This window comes from Bidens hawaiensis, unplaced genomic scaffold (genome assembly GCF_021521415.1).
Source record: "Bidens hawaiensis isolate Kalapana, Puna unplaced genomic scaffold, B.hawaiensis_p1.1 tig00020430_1, whole genome shotgun sequence".
Taxonomy (NCBI): Eukaryota; Viridiplantae; Streptophyta; class Magnoliopsida; order Asterales; family Asteraceae; genus Bidens; species Bidens hawaiensis.
Genome location: NW_027493116.1, coordinates 197,967 through 217,785, shown reverse-complemented (window position 1 = coordinate 217,785; position 19,819 = coordinate 197,967). Strand labels below are relative to the sequence as shown.

General features: G+C 35.4%; 1 protein-coding gene across 1 annotated transcript; it reads right to left on the bottom strand.

The window, feature by feature from the left end:
• Positions 1 to 12,036: 12,036 nt before the first annotated feature.
• Positions 12,037 to 19,515, bottom strand: LOC143560702 (G-type lectin S-receptor-like serine/threonine-protein kinase At4g27290). Its single transcript, XM_077048945.1, has 6 exons — positions 18,226 to 19,515; positions 17,519 to 17,800; positions 16,161 to 16,371; positions 15,819 to 16,056; positions 15,547 to 15,697; positions 12,037 to 12,324 (listed from the first exon to the last, which is right to left on the bottom strand). The coding sequence occupies exons 1-6, from the start codon at positions 19,498 to 19,500 to the stop codon at positions 12,037 to 12,039; spliced, it is 2,445 nt and encodes an 814-aa protein (XP_076905060.1). The 5' UTR covers positions 19,501 to 19,515.
• Positions 19,516 to 19,819: the final 304 nt, after the last annotated feature.

The following is a 19,819-nucleotide window of genomic DNA, read 5'->3' as shown; positions in this document are numbered from 1 at the left end:
AATGTCTTAGGTTTATAAAAATATTTTTATTATATTTTTCTATTAGACACAAAAATCATAAAAATTCTTCCAACACAGAAAGATATGTGCAGCTATTTCAGCGCGCAACAAAATGGTTTTATTTTTATAAAATTTATTACCGAACCAAATTAAACGATTCCAATTGGGTTTGGTTCCTAACTCAAAACAATAACTCCCAGAAGTGGAACCAACCAATTTGGACTTGTCAAAAAAAGGTTATGACGTCGGGAAGACAGACCAGAATCCGTTATCCCGCATCAGCTTTGACACTCGATTTTATAAATTCATAAAAACTATTCAAATCTCGTCCAAAAATTACGTATTATACCTTTCTGGAAACTAGACTCAAAGTAGAACATCATGGAATCAAGAATCGATCACAAACAGTGTATTAACATCGCGTTACAGACCCTACAATAAACGTATACGAATCTGTCAGCAAGCTGTTATCATCAAAACTTTATCTTAACGACCAATAAGCGCGTTAATATGATCAATTAAGGTGTAAAAGACATGGGGAATCATAAAACCGACCTTGAATTGAATTTTTCACGGCTGAAACTTGGCTGGGCAGAAGAAAAACGAGCAGGGGGGGTCCAGGTCCGACGGCTGCAAATAGGTTTAGGGTTTGAGTTTTCTTTTGTTTTATGATATAAAATAGTTACATCCAAGTCCCTCCAAATTGAAGTATGTAGCAACTTGGGTGGAAATTTAAGTGAGAACGTTTACGAGGTTTGCAAGGAGCTCCCGAGAGAATGCCGGGTCAAGCCCGAAAGGTGTACATAACACTACAAGATTAAACCTTTTGTCGGAAATTAACGGGTGTTACATAAATCTAGTAAGATTAAATAGTAAAGACTTATCAATAACCTAACACTTTACAGATTTAGGTTAGCAACACACTTAGGTTTATTTGACAATATTATTCCTATGACCTTATCATGACATCAATCATAAAATAATCAAGAACACGAAGTAATTGACCTAATAACAATTCTATCATATGACAAACAACAATCAAGGAAAACTATGGTAAAAAACTTATCAAACAATCCTAAGCATTCATACGCATCAATTAATTATAAATAAATCTTTTACTAAACCATAAAAACCATAACGATAAACAATCCCAAAGTCAAATCAAAACATCAAAGTAGGTTCATCATAAGCCGAAGTAGTTCATGTAGTTTAGCCTAACATCTTAGGTTTAAACAAAACAAGCAAATAAGAATTCATGGTGTTTAAATAAACGAAAACAAAAGAAACAAAAGATAAAACCCGTGTTCTTTGTCGTTAACTAATACGCGCACCACCAGCTGATTCTTCAACTCCAAAGCTGCTAAAAACTTGTCTCGTACGCCTCGGAACTCACCAAATTCGTCTGGAACTTCAAGGTATGCTTAATGGTGAGTTTAGGGGTCTTTAAATAGGCAACAGGTGTCCAAAAATACGTAAGTCGGCCAAAAACTGGAACATTCTGGAAATCTGAGCCGCTGCGCCGCGCGATGGGCAGCCCCTCCTTGGTCGCGCGGCGCTCCGGCATATGTGGGGGGGGGCAAGCCGGTCCGGTTCTCCTCCTGGTTTGGTCCGGTTCGTTTCCTGATGGCTCGGTTCTCCGGTTCGGGTTGTTTTTGCTACTTTTTCGTCCTCTTTTCACCACAATTCAAACCCGAAACCTAAAATATAAAAATATGTTAGTAGTATACAAATCTTACGAGAAACTGAACAAGACTAATAAAATATTAAATAAAATGTACACGGATTAATGTATATTAAACGTTATATCAGGTTGCATGTTGTTTTGGGATGACAAGGAGAAAGATGAAGTTTGCTCTTTTTGTGGATCTTCTAGATGGAAAGTTCATGAATCTAGTCCAAAAGACGAAGTTAGTGTTCCCAAGAAGAAGGCTTCAAAGATATTACGGTGGTTTCCTTTAAAGCCTAGACTTCAAAGATTGTCTATGTCATCAAAGTTGTCTAACCTTATGAAGTGGCATCATATAGAGCATTTGAAAGATGGAAAATTGAGGCATCCAGCAGATTCATTAGTTTGGAAAAACTTTGATGAAAAATTTCCAGAATTTGCCAGTGATCCCCGTAATGTGCGGCTAGCTCTATCAAGCGATGGCTTCAAGCCGTTTAGGACAATGAATTCGGCGCACAGTATTTGGCCAGTTTTTGTTATTCCATACAACTTGCCACCTTGGTTGGTTATGAAACAATCGAATATTATTCTTTCTTTAATTATCCCAGGTCCTTAGGGTCCTGGAAACAAGATAGATGTGTATATGCAACCTTTGATAAAAGAATTTAAGGAATTATGGGAAGATGGAATTAATACATTTGATGCCTCAACTAAACAATACTTCTAGTTAAAGGCTGCTGTTATTTCTACCATATCAGACTTTCCAGGCTATGCTAATCTATCAGGGTGGAGCACTAAAGGAGAACTTGCATGTCCTGTATGTGGTTTGATACTGATTCCAAATGGCTAACATATGGAAGAAAATAGTGTTACATGTGTCATATGAGGTGTTACATAAATGGGTTGTGCTTGGGCACACGTTAGAGTTATGATTTTTTCTATTTTCAAATTAGTAAAGTTTTACCAGTTTAACAAGATTAGTAAAGTTTTACCAGTTTAACCAGTTTTACTAGTTTTACCAGTTTACAAGCTCTTTTATTTTCAACCATTTTTGAACTACTTACCACCTCCTTATTTTATTTTACCGATTAAAGTTTAACCAGATTGACATGTTTACCTTCAAATCACATTCTAAAAATTGCTTAAAACAAACTGGTTAGGGTTTGGGGGTGAATATGTTTACCGCCTCTTTACTTTAATTTTTTGAACTGCTTACCGCCCAGTTTTGGCCGGTTTCGGTTTGGTTAACCGGTTCGGAACCGGTTTTGGTAATGAAAATTGCAAACCGATTTCGAACCTACAGTTTCAAATCATGTCTTAACATACACGTTGTCTTAACATACACGTTGTCTTTTCATAAACATTAACATAAAATAGTCATGACACTTCTTCATGGATGCCAGTCTCTTTATTTTGTGCCATGTGTCCCTCCTCAAGCCAGCTGCCTCAACCTATTTGCCTGCGTGCATACTAAAAGTCAGCTATGCTGAGTGAGTTCTAGTTAATCAATTAACATACATTACATTCATACCATAGTCATACGTGTCCGGAGATACGTATTCATACCTTATTTACTATCACTTCTTTCATACATACTTTACATACATGCATACGTTCTTACGTACTTTCTTTCATAAAACCCTATGGTATACCATAAGCTATTCTATCTTAAACATCACAGATATTATAAGGGTCTGGTCTCTAACATCATAGATATTATACGGGTCTGGTCCCTAACATCACAGATATTATAAGGGTCTGGTCCCTAACATCACAGATATTATAAGGGTCTGGTCCCTATCATCTCAGATATTATGAGGGTCTGGTCCCTATCATCTCAACTATTATAAGGGTCTGGTCCTATCATCTCAGATATTATAAGGGTCTGGTCCCTATTATTACGAATAACCATACAACCATACGTTTACTTCATACATTTCCTATCATACCTGCATACTTTACATGTCTTATATATATATATATAATATATACATACCCATTCATTCTCATAACCATCATATAATAATAATATTTAATACACAATCATATACGTATCTTATACCTATCACTTAGGATAAGCATATTAACTACCACATCGGAGTATGCACACAGCCCCGAAAACATAACATAGAAATGGGGCTAGAACTCACCTGGAGATGATTTCTCTCGCCGTTAATGGTAATGCACTTCCTTAGCTGTGCATGGCTAACTGTACAACATATTACGCGTGTCAATTATCCATTACTACTACTTCTCACATCTAAGTTAATGAAACCCTCAACTAACGGGGGTCCGGGGGCAGCGCCCCTGGCCGCCCCTAGCAAGGTCCAAGGGCAGAGTCCCTAGCTGGGGTCGTGTTGAATTTCAGGGAATTTCGCTTCGTATGACTTTTTCGCTTTGCATGACTTTTTCGCTTCGCGTGGCTGTGCGATGCGAAATATTTATTTCGCTTCTCATGGCTGTGCGATGCGAAGTCGACTTATGCGAAAATAACATTCTTTTCATTAATTTTGCCATTTTAAGCCAAATTACTCCGTGTAGGACTTGATTTTACCCTTTTTATGGGTTTTCGGTCGTACCAACTTTGTATACCCGTGTTTTATGAGGTCCGAACATCACCTTTTTGTCCTATATCATACCCGTGAGGTTATAACTCACCAAATTTATGTTTTTCTTACATCATACAACCCGATCTACTAAGATATCAGTTTGCATGTCGGAACCGACCATAAAACTTAACGTTTTTAACCAAAACTCATCTTTTTCTTCGGGTTTGGTTCGGAACTGAACAATACGTAGATCTGGATGTTTTCTTGTTGTTTGAGACACTTGTACACCAAGGTCTTCTTTAGTTTAGCCCGGACTTGAATTCGGGTTTTTAAGAGAAAATATGTGTTTCTTGAGTGTGTGGATGTGTTTGTGTGTTTGGAAAGAAAAGAGACAGAGAGGGGAAGTGGTTGGTATTTATAGGGGTTTCATGGGGCTTACCACCCACTCCCAATCACAAATCCAAACATTAACACTCACAATTAAGTTACGACACACAGCTAATAACAAAACTTTCTGTTATTTATTATTTTTAGAAAAGCGGATGTTACAATATGGCTAATTTAACTATCCTTGTTGGTTGTTTTTTACTTTGAATGGCAAAAATTAACAAGAAAAATCAAATTTTAACCGAGGAAGATAACGAGTATTTGAAAATAAGAAAAATGAGGGTTCAAGAGAACCAACAAAAACTAAGAGATCTAGGATTAAAAACATTGTAAACTCTATGACTAGTCTAGCACAAAGTCTTCAAATGACGAAAAAAACAATGAAACAAAACACTCATGAGGGGGATGTAGACTTCATTCCAGATCCAAATGATGATAATGAAGTAGATTACCAACAAGTTGCTACAAGTGTGGTATACAAAAAGGTAATTTGATTATCATAACATTTTTATATCATTTTATTTGATATACACATGATTTCTAATGAAAGATAAATTTGTTATAACAACACCGTTAACAATATCTTCCACCAATGTCCATGAATAGGGTCACTAACCTAACGAGTCTGCGCCGAGTGGTTGCTCCAAATGTTTCACAATGTATCATTTTATTTATATTAAACTTTATTCAATTAAAACTAAAATGTCCCTTTTATATTAATTTATTTTTATGTGCTTTAATAAGGAAACGCAGTGGATATGGAAGTAGATGATGTTGATCAAGCTAATGAGTATGAGAATGTGAATGATACGATACATACAAATAATCAACATGAGATACAAATGGCTGAAGAAGAATGTTTAGAAGATGAAGAACAGTTACAAGGCCGTGAAAAACAAAAAGTATCATGTTGTTATGCAAAAGGTAATAGTATAGGTAGGCGTAAGAGGCTACGTATCACTTCTACCATCTCTAGTGAGCGTATTGAAGACCATATTGACAATGACCATGTTGAAGACCACCAGATTTTTGAAACTCAAGGTCATCAAACTAATGAAATACAAGGTAAAACTTTAGACAGTTTGTTATGATATATAAGAAACAAAAGGATAGCAGATATGTTCCAACTATATTAAATTGTTTTTGTATTTATGTTAAACTTGTTAGATGCTCCTAAAAATGTTAGAGGCTATATACAAAAAGCTAAAACTTGGAAAATGGATAGTACGAAAAGAATAGTTGTCACATTCAACATGTTTGGAATACCTGTAGGGGATGAAGGTAATAAATTAGTTCAATTCCTTGGGATGCTTGTGAGGATGCCTGATCATGTATCCATAGAATATTCTGACTGGAGAAAGGTTCCCATCCAAAACAAAGAAGACATGTATTCACTCGTTAAGGTATGTAATAATATATAAAATTTTCCGAACTTGTAGTCTATGTTTGCCTATTGTTTACTAAGACTAGTAACTTTTTGTGAAGGCTACTGAATGGGATTTTTTTTTTGCAGTATAAATTTGCAATTCATCCTAATGAAACAGACCAGATTAAAAAGTGGATCTTATATAGCATAGGAAGAAAATGAAAAGCGTGGAAATGGTCGTTAGACCCGTGCTTATGATCCAAGTCTTACCGTTGATAAAATTGTGTCACAAGAAGTTAAAAAGGATAAAAGATTGAATCCAACTCAGTTTAAAAAACTTGTTACTAGTTGATTCACTCCGAAATTTCAGGTAACAATGTGTAACTTTGATTTCTTATACAATATATACTTTTTTTTTATTTATTCGGGGTTTTGGGTTAATCTATTTGGGTTAAAAACTATCTGATAACCATTTGAAATAAGGGTAATCAGGTTTTAGTAAATTAGGCACCTTTTTAATCGTGTCGGGTTGCTTATGGTACTGTATTGTCTAACATCGACAACCTTGTTGTGTTTTTATGTACCGTTTACAATAGAGAAAATGTGATGCTAAAAGATTGAGCCGATCAAAGATGAAAGAGCCTCATGTTAGCGGGACAAAGTCGTTTGCTAGACTTGGTCATGAAATGGTATTATTCATACTATTTTTGACATTTATTATTGTATTTTTGGGTTTTTATTCCGTTTACTAACATAAGCCATAAATTATATGCAACAAAGAATAATGGTGTAATCCAACAAGAGGAGAGTTATATTTAAAAACTCACACCCGTAAAGATGGAACTATTGTTGATGATAAAGCTGCTCCGTTGTGGTAATGTATAATTTAATTATTATATATCATGGGTTGTTTTATTTAATTTATGATTACCCATTTGGTTATGTGTTTAGGCTTCATTAAAAGATATCTCAAATGATTCTATAATCACACTCGGTGATCCTAATGATTTTACAAAGGATGGCTACTCAAGAGTTAAAGGCCCGGAGAAAAGAGGATACGTTCGATTAGTTGGAAGGATGCCCGCAACAAAAAGTAATGGGGCTTTTTCAAAAGACTCACAAACTATAGATCAGCTAAAGAGTGTAGTCAGTGCTATGGCTGTCATCATCCAAGAACATATTCCCAATGCAAACTTGTCTTCGGTTCTGAGCAATATAAACATACCGGTAATTACATTCGTGAACCATTATGTGTTCTTTTATATAATATGACGTGTTTATGTACTAGCTTTTGTTTCATTTATACCTTTTAGTTCCTGCTATTGGTTCGCTAGCCCATAATAACTCCTTATCAATTGATGAAATATCTTTAAAAATTCATAATGATAATGGTAATTACTCTTAACTTGTTACTTTGTTTAAAAATTATTTTGCAATATTAAATGGATATGATTATGAATGGATATGATTATGTTGTTGCAATCTTAATATGAAATTTATCATCCAAAACTTTTTATTTACAGGGCAAGAAAGACGTTTGAACAATTGATCTTTAAATTTTTGTTGACATAAGAGTTAAGGTAATATGTTTATTTGTTTTTTTGGTCTATATATAGGTGTTCGGGCAAATATAAATAGCTGCACATTATCTGTTGTTGTTTTTTTGTTCTATTTGTTAGGTGTTCAGACCATTTTTTTTATATATGTTTATACGTTGATGATGGCAGGGCTTAAATCATGAGAAGATTTGGACAATTGATAAAAACATTTGGAAATATTCTATCAAAGTGAAATTGTCAGCCAAAAGAACATTTAGATTTAGATTTATTGTAAACATTTGTAATTTGGAATATGTTACTTATTGCACGATTTTTCTTAACATTTGAAATATGTTTTTTTAAACTTATTATTGAAGTTATAATATTATGATTCCTACATTAGCGGATTTTATTTTATATTTTATATTGTAAATGTTATGATTTGTGTAGCAAAATAATGTGCCACTAAAATAAATACATATATTTAAATAGAAACGGTTTTACTAAGACAAAACTTGTGTCACAAAAGTTATTTTTAGATTGTGGCAAAATATTATGTGCCACTAAACAAAATAAATATATTTAAATAGAAACAGCTTTACTAACACAAAACTTGTGTCACAAAAGTTATTTTTAGATTGTGGAAAAAATAAAATGCCACTAAAACTAGTACGGATAAATAACTAGGATTACTTTTTAAAGTCACAAAAATTGTGTCACAAAAGCTTATTTTCTATATTGTGGCAAAAAAAATAGTGTCACTAAAACCCAAAAATTTTGTGTAACACATCAAAAAAGTGACACTAAATGGTTTTAGCGACACCACTTCTAGTGACACATTTATTGTGTGCCACACATTCTTAAAGGTGCTTTTAGTGTCACTTTTTTGATTTTTAGTATCATTTTTTGTGTGTTAGTGTATGCATTTTTTTTGTAGTGCCCTATATATATATATATATATAAGGGAGGGATAATTTGAGTACCTTGTTGCGTTTTAGGAACTTCGTTGTTAACCACACATTTAATTAAATAGATTAAATTATGTGGTTGAGATTAAATTTAATTAAAATATTAAATAAAAGAGAGAATAAAGTTGTACAATAATTACACTAATTTAAACGTCCGTTACACGTATTAAAAAGTCCACTCGGTATGTAAAAAATTAAGTAATTTTTCTCTTTACATGTAACCAACATATATTAGGTATATGTAAAAAAATTCAAAAAAAAAAAACATGTTACGTTGAGTTCTTTCGAGTTCTTAAAAATGAAAGTGATTCTCAAAAGAAATCAATCCTACACACACACACACACACACACAGGTAAATTCAAAAGGGAACTCCAAAAAAGTGAGAAACCCCCTTCCCAACTAGGGATGGCAATGGCTCGGGTTTGGGTCGGGTTTAGGTATTCCCAAACCCATACCCGGTTATAAAAGTCCATCCCACCCGTCTCAAACCCGTCGGGTTTTAATCGGGTAATTACCCATCGGGTTTCGGGTTTTCCCATCGGGTTTCGGGTTTTCTATTGGGTTTTGACAAAATACTCGTCAGGTATACCCGGCTCAAAACCCATTGGGTTTCTAACGGGGTTTTAACAAAATATAACTAATCGATTACAAAGATGGTTATCATAAAGGTAAAATATCTTAAATAATTGACATAAATAAATTTCGACAAATAATATATTTGGAATACAGTATATGTATAATATAATAAGCTATATCGGGTACATCGGGTATATAATCGGGTAAATAGGTCTACGTTATCGGGTAATCGGGTCGGGTAATCAGGTATATTAGAAATCCCAAACCCGTCCCAAACCCGCGAAAAATTTCAAAACTATTCCCAAACCCGTCCCAAACCCTAACGGGTCGGGTATTACCCGTCCCATTTATGTCGGGTTTCGGGTTTTTCCATCGGGTTTGGGTTTCATTGCCATCCCTATTCCCAACCCTTGATCATTTTCCCACATCCTTGGGATACACCATCAATCACCTACATCACATCATGCTTGTAAGGGGGGAAAAATCCCTAAAAAAAACAATTAAAAAATAATAAAACAAAAAGTAAAAACTAAAATGTTTATCAAGCATCCCTCATTCCAAAAATAAATCTTGATTTAGAATTAAAGTTTAGCTTTTTTGGGTTTAATTTAACGTTTAGGGGGTTTTGGTTTTCCGGGCTGGGATTTTTTTAGCTTGGGGGGGGGGGGGGTTAGCTTAAGTGGGATAGAGGCTTTTTTAGCTAGGTGCGCGTGTGGCTTTTTTTTTTTGGGATAAAGGGGGGGGGGGTTAGATAGGGATGGGATGGGATGGGATGGGATGGGGTGGGGGTGGGGGGGGGGTGCTATTTTTTTAAGGTTTTTTAGTTTGATAAAGTCATGTTAGATGTAGAGGATAAAAAAAAAACAAAAGGTGCAACATAAGATTAGTTGATTCCAAATTAAGAGCAATACCTATTGTACCTTCTTGAAATTCTACTAATTCATCCGCCATTACTTCATCAAGACCATGAATACGAGCAATACCATCATCTACTTGAAGTACGGTACCGGTATTTGCGATCTTTACTTCTCTATTATATTGCTCAATACTTTCACGGATAATATTACTAATTTCGTCAGCTTGAATGGTTACCATGAGTATTTCTTAATTCTTTTTTGAAAAAAAAATAAAAAATAATGCCTAAACTAAAGTAGAAGGATTAATCTGTTATTTGTTTCATCGCCGCCAATTTGCCAATATTGGCACTGATAGTACGTAAATGTACGTAACTCGTTGTTTAAACAACTATTCAGAGTTTCTAGAGCTTCTTGTAAGACTTGTTGAAAAACCCGTTGTCAGACTTGATTACCGGCCTTTTATTTTTCAAAATTGATAGTTTCATTTGTATAATTTTCTAGTTATTCCAAAGTCTTATAACTTGAGTAAATCAAATTCAACTTTTCATGTTGATAAATGTTTCAGATGAGTCAAAATGACCCAACACACTTAATACACTTAAAACATCCAGCTTTTCTTTTTGTTTATATGTATATCTTATTTTGTAGGTTCAAGTTCACCATTTGTTTCAAGAATCTTTCTTTTTATTTATATGTATATCTTATTTTGTAGGTTCAAGTTCACCATTTGTTTCAAGAATCGACTTTTCTAAATTGCCCATCACAATTTATGAATTCAAACAGCAGTGGATCCAGAAGTTTTTGTCAGTAGAGGCAAAGAATGGATTTGCTAGAACATGTCAGTTATATAAGAAAAAACGTCTATAAAAATGAATCAAAAAATGATTATTTATTTAGCTAAATTTTAAAGACGACATAAAGTCTTCACATTTAGCATTGGGCACTTATTAATATCCTTACTTTCAAATAGTTTAAAATAGATTTCGTCTAACTAAATAAAACTATAATTATACACTATCATAAGACTTGTGGAATTCCACTAGTTTTATCAAGCAACCATACTAAAATAATAAAACACCAAGATAGAAATGATTTGCTAATATGTTAGGCTCACTTCACGACCACCCAAGGCCCAAGGATATAAGAAAAGATTTAAGATTGGTTTACCTAGAAGCTACATCATAATAGTATATAAATAATTAAGAACTGACTAAACTAACAAGAAAACAACAATAATGTTGAGTTATCTGTGAACTGATAATACAATTTATATTGAAGGGGAGCATTAATTAAAATGAGATGGGTGCCTTATCTAAATTATGAGCAAAAGCATGTAGTTTTATATTAAATGGATGGTGAGTGGGGGTCTATAGTACTCCCTGCTTTCACTTCTGTCCGTCACTTAATTCAAATAAGGTATCAAAGAATGGCGATGAAGATGATACAGGCGAGGGAGACCACTGATGATAAAGACTCACTATTCTTATGTTATAATGGGTGTTTTTATGCCTAAATTAATGAAACAAGTTATTTGAACTACTTTTGAAAATTAAATAGATGGTAAAATTAGAAATGGTTTTTGACTAGTTAATATACCCATGTATGATTCCCATAATCTTGGAAGTATGCTTCACTATTTTGAATTTAAGGTTTTGTTTGATGCATACAAACTTTCGAATATCTAAGGTTGTGTTCTAACACAATTTTTGGTTTATATAAATATTGGAAAATATTTTTATTGTTTCCACCACGTTCTTGAATTATTAACACTCTCTTTGTTCTCGACTATGCACGAATGAGCAAGAAATCTATATTCCTAAGCATCTTAGCTAATTGAGCATTATTTGCATCAAGTATTATGACGAATAATCAAATAAGAATAATTTTTTAGGTTTCCACTCAAATCAATAACAACCTCCGGTTTGATTACTTTGCACCGTTTAGATTTTTGACTATTATCGCCCTGCTCCTAACAAGTCATTATTGGCATATGCCATCAACCACCAATCATTCAACAATAGAAACCTAATGCATAGCAAAGAATGACCATTTGCGCAGTGTTTTCCTCAACAAAGAGAAATAAGTTGATTCATAACATAACAAGAAGTCTTAATAAAATATGTGGTTGCTATCGAGCATAAAGTTGTGTTATCATCTCTTCATCAACTACTGAAATGGACTGAACTTCATTATCACTCTCTCCAGTAAAAAAAGCAGGTTGTTTAGGTTGAGGCAACACGCCTTCACTTATAAGCATTAGAACCACGGACAACATAGTTGGCCTATCATTTGCGTGTTGTTGCACACATAGTAGTCCAACTTGTATTGACCTTAGCACTTCTGAGACATTGCATGAACCGTGTAAAGTTGCATCCATGAGTTCGCTTATCTTGCCTTCTTTATAAAGTCTCCATGCCTGAATTAAACCAAACAAATGGTAAGTATAGTATACCCAAAAGGTGTTATCTATATATAAACATTAATTTTGGTCTCTATTGTTTGGTTTCGTAGGCCTTTTGGTATAGGCCCGATTTATTATTTGAAGTCCAAAGGGCAGACGGGTGTATGGTGGCTGGACCGAAGCCCCGCCCGGTTTAGATTTCTAGCTTGCTTAATAATTTTCTAACCTTTGTTCAATATCTATATATACCACTATGTACTTGTAATTATTTGTCACTCAATAAAGAATACCTAGCTGCCACCTGTGGACATAGGTCAGTTTAGACCGAACCACGTTAAATCCTCGTGTTCGTTTATTGCTTTCGTGTGTGTGTTCGGTTTCGTATGTGCGCTTAATCCTAACAAGTGGTATCAAGAGCTTAGGTTTGGTTTACACGAAGAGCACGTTGAACTAGTCTTGTACGCCGCCGCCCACCAGATCAGTTTTAGGGTTCCACCTGTAGACGCCGCAACCCTAGGTTTGTTGCTTCCGCTCGCCGTCATCACCAATGAATCGCCAGTTAGGGTTTCTCGATCCAGCCACTGTCAATCAGGTTAGGTTCTGTTACGAAAGTCAAGCACCGCATCGCAACCGTTTACTGCCGCAAGAATTCTTTGTGTAAGGTAGTTAAGCCGACGAGCAAGATTTGCAGAAACTTGAAGTCAAGAGGTGCTTCTAATCACTGAGTAGAGAACGAATTACATGTTTCCGGCGTAGGTTTTTCGCGAAGAAGAAAGGCATGCGAGTTCTGTTTGTGAAAGAAGTCTAGCTGATTTTGACCAATAGAATTTTGTGACTTTGAATTGCAACAAGAGCTTTCTTTGTTTTTTTATTGGGCTGTGAAAAGTAAATTACTTTTGGTGTGGGCCGTAGAACAAAGAAAGTAGGTTGAATTAATTTTGGGGTGAATTAATATTCCTTTTGGTAGCTTTGCCATAAATAAATTTGAGTCTAGATTGTAGTTGCAAAGTACGAGCCAACAACAGTTAAATCAGATCCTATTTTTTTGAAGAACAGTTGGTGAATCAGAAGAAGCATTAAAGAAACTGAAAACCAGTGTCAATCATGTTTGTCAGGTTTTATCGTTTCAGTTTAAAATTTGTGTTTTTGATTAACAGTTCGTTATTCTGCTGCGCTGTGTTTAAATAGGTTGATTTTTAACAGAGTTTAGTAGAACAGCTGTTAAGTTCAGGCCCGTGCCATTGTTGTGTCTGTCTCCGTTTTTATCCAGGTTTTTCGTTTAGTCATTGTTATGGCAGAAGACGGAAAGGTTTCGATACGGAAGTTTGACGAACAGAAGTTTGGTTGGTGGAAGATGCGGATAGAAGCGCTGCTTTGTTAGAAAGACTTAGATGTAGTGTTTGAGGAAGAAAAACCAGAAAAGTTGTCAGATGAAGATTGAAAAAAGTTAGACAAGAAAGCTAGGGCATGTATTACGTTATCGTTGTCGGAAGATGTGACGTTTAACATCATGAAAGAAACCACAGCGCGTGGTATGATGGAGGCACTATCCAACATGTATGAGAAGCATTCGGCAGCAAATAAGGTCTATCTTATTCGAGAGCTGGTGACAACAAGAATGAAAGAGGGTGGGCCAGTTACAAGGCATGTTAATAATGTTAATTCGATCGTGTCCCGTTAGTGTCAGTTGACATTAAGTTTGATGATGAAGTTCAAGGCCTGTGGTTATTATCCTCTTTTCCTGACAGTTGGTCTCAAACAGTGACTGCGGTTTGTAGTTCGTCTACAAAAACTACCTTTGATGGGATTCGGGATTTGATTCTTGGAGAAGATTCAAGACGCAGAATTTCAGGTGAATCATCAGGCAATATGCTAGTCACAGAAGGCAGAGGTAGGGGAAAACAACGAGGCAGTAGGATCAGGAAGAGGAGTCAGTCTAAGACTCGTAAAGATATTGAATGCTGGAGTTGTAAAGAGAAGGGACACTTCAGGAATCAGTGTCCGAATGGTGAGAAATAGGTGAACGTTACAGAAGATAACACAGATGACGGGGTCAGTAGTGATGAGGCTTTGGTTTGTAGAGTTAAGAGTAACGTTGATGCTTGGGTGATGGATTCTGGTGCATCGTTTCATGCCACTCACTGTAGTGAAACAATGAAGAATCTAAAGTTTGGGGATTTTGGAAAGGTTCGACTAGCGAACGATGATATTCTAGAGGTTACGGGTATGGGAGATATTGATTTGATAACTTCAGTCGGTACTTCTTGGACTTTGAAAGACGTGAGGGTTATTCCAAGTTTGAAGAAACGTCTGATTTCAGTTGGGCAATTGGATGACAAGGGTCATGATGTTAAGTTCGGGAATGGGCAGTGGAAGGTAGTCAAAGGAAATCTCGTGGTTGCTTGTGACAAGAAAAGGGGATTGCTATATATGGTCGACGCATCACCGGAAGGATTTGATCCAGTTCCGATGAAAGACAAAGTTCGGTTCGCAGAATCTCGTGGGCAGAAGGTTCGTTTTACAAGTAACAAACCCAGAGCCAAAGTGAAGATTCAGGATAAACGTGTTAGGAAGGTGAAATCAGTTGGGGGACATCGTGGCAATGGGAGCAGTCGTGTTTCAGTTACAGTTCCAGGTCGACAGTGGATTAAGAAAATAAGTATTGCAGCTGTAAAAGTCTCTCAAATGAATTACTTGCTGAATATGAAGAGTGTTTGTTCTCAGGTTATCTCAGGATCCGGTAGTGCGTTACAGTGGGAGCCGGTAGGGACAGAGAACGAGTCAGGGGCAGGTTTAGCCGTGGCTGATGTGTTGGAGCTCCGGGGAGCTTCAAAGGGCCTTCAGGTTAATTGATGAAAAGATGGTGGTAACTAGAAGATGTTTAATGTTCGGATTACAGAAGTATGATCTGGAGTGCAGACGTCAAAGCCTCCAAGTAGGAGATTGTTGGGTTTCGTAGGCCTTTTGGTGTAAGACCGATTTATTATTTGAAGTTCAAAGGGCATACGGTGTAGGGTATTTCTTGCTTAATAATTTTCTAACCCTAGTTCAGTCTCTATATATACCACTATGTACTTGTAATTATTTGTCACTCAATAAAGAATACCTAGCTGCCACCCGTGGACGTAAGTCAGTTTAGACCGAACCACGTTAAATCCTTGTGTTCGTTTATTGCTTTCGTGTGTGTGTTCGGTTTCGTGTGCGCGTTTAATCCTAACATCTATCAGTATAACATACATGTCCAAGAAAGTTGTCATTGTGATCTTTGTGAGAGAATCCTTTGTTTTTTTTACCGCTCACAATCTCCAGTACCAAAACACCAAAGCTAAATACGTCTGACTTTACAGAGAAGTGCCCGTGTACCGCGTACTCTGGTGAAATGTACCCACTGCAATAAAGTAAATAGAGTAAATTGAAAAGTTGCAATCTAGTTTTTTTTATCTCTTTCTTTATATTTGGTAAAATTAATGGAAAAATTGTTCTAATAAACCCTGGTTCTATTTTCTTACTATGTCCTAACCACTTTTCTTGTCATTGCAGCAGTATCTGGTCCTACAAACTTTCTAGCAAGACCAAAGTCGGAGATTTTTGGGTTCATTTCCTCGTCCAGCAAAATATTACCTGCCTTTAGATCTCTATGGATAATTTGAAGCAGGGAATCTTGATGTAAGTATAGAATACCTCGAGCCATCCCATGTATGATATTAAGACGCTTTGGCCAGTCAAGCATTATACTTCTGGTTTCATCTGTGGGAAGATAACCACATAATAATTTAATGTCTGTTGATGAATTTAACAGCATTGCTACATCAAAAAATTGATAGGTGAACTGAGATAGAAGTGAGTCAAACCAAACAGAATTGTGTTCAAGCTTTTGTTAGCCATGTATTCATAAATCAAAATCATTTCATTTCCGTGCACGCAGTATCCAAGAAGCTTTATAAGATTCCGGTGATGAAGTTTTGCAATACAAATAACTTCATTCTTGAATTCTTCAAGCCCTTGTTTGGATGTTTCGGATAACCTCTTCATAGCTACTTCTTGGCCATCTTCTAACACACCCTAAAATATCAAGGTAATTGTTTCTTAAAATGATAATATCTGAATGCTTTAGACTAGCTTTATCAACAGCCTCCTATGAGGTTGTTACACTATTCACCTATTAAAAAAATAAATTAAATTAGCTATAGTGCACAACCCAAGCCATGAGATCAACCTAGGCCATGACCCAACTTCATTTAAAAATATTCATTTTTTCATTCTTTTCTTTCAAACAATTTCTTTAGTATATAATTTGATTTTTTTAATAATCTATATTATTTAACTTATTTTAAATTTTAAAAACACAGTTTTGTTTAGTTTATTTTTATGAGCATTTCGATATAAATTTTGTTAGAAACGGAGCACTTTTAAGAACTTGTATTTTTTATAATATTATTATATGTAAAATTAGTTTTGTTACTTGTAAAATATTCATGTTTTTCTTAATATTTTTTATATTTAAAATAATACAATTTAAAAAATAAATATTTTTTTTAATTATAATAAATTTTATAGAATAAATTAAAACCTAAATAAATATATATATTAAAATAATTGGGTTGGGTTGGGTTGGGTTGGGTTGAGAATGAAAGTGAAAAATTGGGTTAGGTAGGGTTGTGTATGTGGAAGAGAGAGAAATTAATTTTTTTATTAAAATATTGGGTTGGGTTGGGTTGGGTTGTTGATAAAACTAGTCTTAGTGACTAAAAACTGTCAAGATATCAGCAAATTAGCTTGCGATTTTAGAAAAGTGCATAAACTAAGTTGTGATTCTGTTGTGTATATGATGATCCAGAGATAAAAAGAAAGTAGGAGCAATCGTTGAGAACGTGTTTTAATTAAGTCGTTTCAAACAGAATAGATAGGTGAAATAGATCAGAAGATTACGATTACTTCATGTGAAGTACATCTGAAAAGTTTATATATTATATTCCAAACACAAGATATCGTGCTTATCAAACAAGCCAAACTAAACTAACCTATTTCTAATACTTGAACTGGTGCCTCTGACCAATATGACCATTTATTATTGGATTGCTAGAATGCAAGGTAGAAATAGGTTAAGTAACTACCATAACAAACTAAACTTAGATATGCTATATTGTGACATAAGAATAATAGAACAACTACTAAAGTTTAGGTTACTAATTCAAGAAAAATAAGTTACCTTGTAAACAGGACCAAAGCCACCTTCACCTATCTTATTATTAACGCTGAAATTATCAGTAGCCTTAGCTATTTTATGTAGGCTAAAGAAGGGCAGCTCATCCAGATCTTCAATTTGAACATCGGCGTTCTTTTTGTGAAGGGCGTACCGCTTACCTCTTCTTTTCATGCGAGACTTTTTGTTTTTCTTTATACAGGCATATGTGACAGCAAACAGAAGCATCAATGCTGATGAAGTTGATATGACCAAGATGAGCACCCCTTTTCTTTTATATTGTGAGACCTTGTTAACTTCTGTTAATGAGTCACGGATCAGTTTTTAATACAAGCGAAATGCATTATTAGATACGTTTACTAACTGAAGTTTCAATCACATACAATACTTAGCGTATAACTTGGTATATGTATTATTATGTGATTATTAATAATTAGTAGGGGCATAACTGTAGTACTGTTGTTAGGCTCGTCAGGCTGTTAAGGTAAATATGGTGGTCGTTGGCAAACGCCGTCTATGTTTAGAACGCTTGTAAAAGTCGCGTTGGTTCACAAGGCAACGTATCAAAAAGTATATATACGGCCTTGTGACTGTTGTAAAACTTAATTCTTTAATAATCAATTCTATTCACAAATAAAACTGTTGTTCAATCCCAGTTGTTAATTCCGTTCCCATAATCACCCATCGTTTGTGGGTTGTTTGATTACCAACACTAACAACATACCTGATAATTCAGTAGCCGCCAGCCTAACATGAAGATCTTGCCCGTTCTGTGCGTACACTCGTACGTATACCAGATCTCCAAACCATAGCAAGCATCCAACTCCACCTGCAGTCATATTTGGATTTGCAAAGGCGGTGCATGAGCAATTATCCTTGCATGCTACTTCACATTCCTGGAGACTCAAGCCGGCACTAAACAAGGCATTCTGCGTGTCCGTCAATTTCATGCTTGAAAATTTTAGAAATCCCTCTCCAGGCCCACAGTCCAAGGCTTTGCTCCGTGTACATCCACTAGTCCAGTTATCAAGATTCAGTTGTGGACTTTTTAACTCAAACCCTTTCAAGCACTCACAAGTAGGAGAAGTGGCGGTATTACAGCTTCCAAATGGGCCGCATAATCCATAGTTGTCACAATAGTCTACTGGTACGGAGTGATCAGACATCCATTCACGGTTCCGGTTATTTAGCCGTGAGATCTCAAGCTTGCCACTAGGATTCAAAGTACACTTTGCCCAAATTGTGGTGCGATTAGAAGTATACTGGAAATACTTCTCCTTATGATCGACAAACATATGATTAGGATTATGCTTATAGTTTGGCAGGCCAGCAAACTCTATACCATCATATGGCCCGATCCTTGTTTCAATAACAGAACCTTTCTTAATGTAAACTTGTAGATATCTGCCCTCCTCCATTGAGAACGAGACTGTATACTCTCCTGTGGAAGGATCATCCGCACTCCTCCATGATGTCAGGTATAACTCTCTTCCCATTATCAGGCTCTTCCCCAGTTTCATTCCTGATATAAAGGTATCTCCAGGGTTATCAAAACTTTGCCAAATGACTCTATTCAAATACTTAATAACCAAATTGCCAGTATCCAAGAGTTGTGCTACAGGGTTGACGTTTGTGAAGGATACAATGGAAACGGATGACCAAACGACCATACCAGAACCATTATAAATAGACAGGATCCCTTGGTTGTCCAACTTGGCCATACCCATGGTGTTCTTGAGCGGAGTTTGCCGGTTGGCCACCCATACAACCCCATGAGGTGATGTATTCTTAAACCATATCCCAAGGTACCGGTTCCTTGAACTACCTGGGCTAAAGAAACCCAGCTCAAACTTTTCATTCCCCGAAACAATGGTCTCACCATCTATGATATTCTTGTACAAAGATATGGTGTCTAATGAAGTACAAATTCGTAGCACTAGAAAGATGGAGGTAATATGAGGGAGTAACGTTACTATCGTTTGATTCATATCGATTCACTGATATTCTTAGCTAACTCACAGATTAATTTCTCTATAACAGTAATAGTAATACGAGGGAGTAATTTACTATTGTTTGTTTCAACATAAATGACTTTCAGATGTTCTTCTCATTTCCAGGAACTACTTGTTGCATAAAAATTCAAAGTTGATTTGTCTATTATTGATTTAGAAAGTGAAACTTGATTGACTTTTAAATATACTGTTCATTTCTACGTAGATAGTGGACTTTAACTAATCTATTATTTAACAAACGCGTTGTAGTTTAACTATAAATAAACAAAAAAAAAAGAAATAATATAATTGGTAG

Excerpts from the sequence above, each read along its gene's own strand:
- LOC143560702 (XM_077048945.1), bottom strand. The coding sequence starts at position 19,500 with ATGAATCAAACGATAGTAACGTTACTCCCTCATATTACCTCCATCTTT. Across the intron at positions 16,372-17,518 it reads GCTTTGGTCCTGTTTACAAG|GGTGTGTTAGAAGATGGCCA; the intron begins GTAACTTATTTT and ends TTGATATTTTAG. Across the intron at positions 16,057-16,160 it reads CTTGAACACAATTCTGTTTG|ATGAAACCAGAAGTATAATG; the intron begins GTTTGACTCACT and ends ATCTTCCCACAG.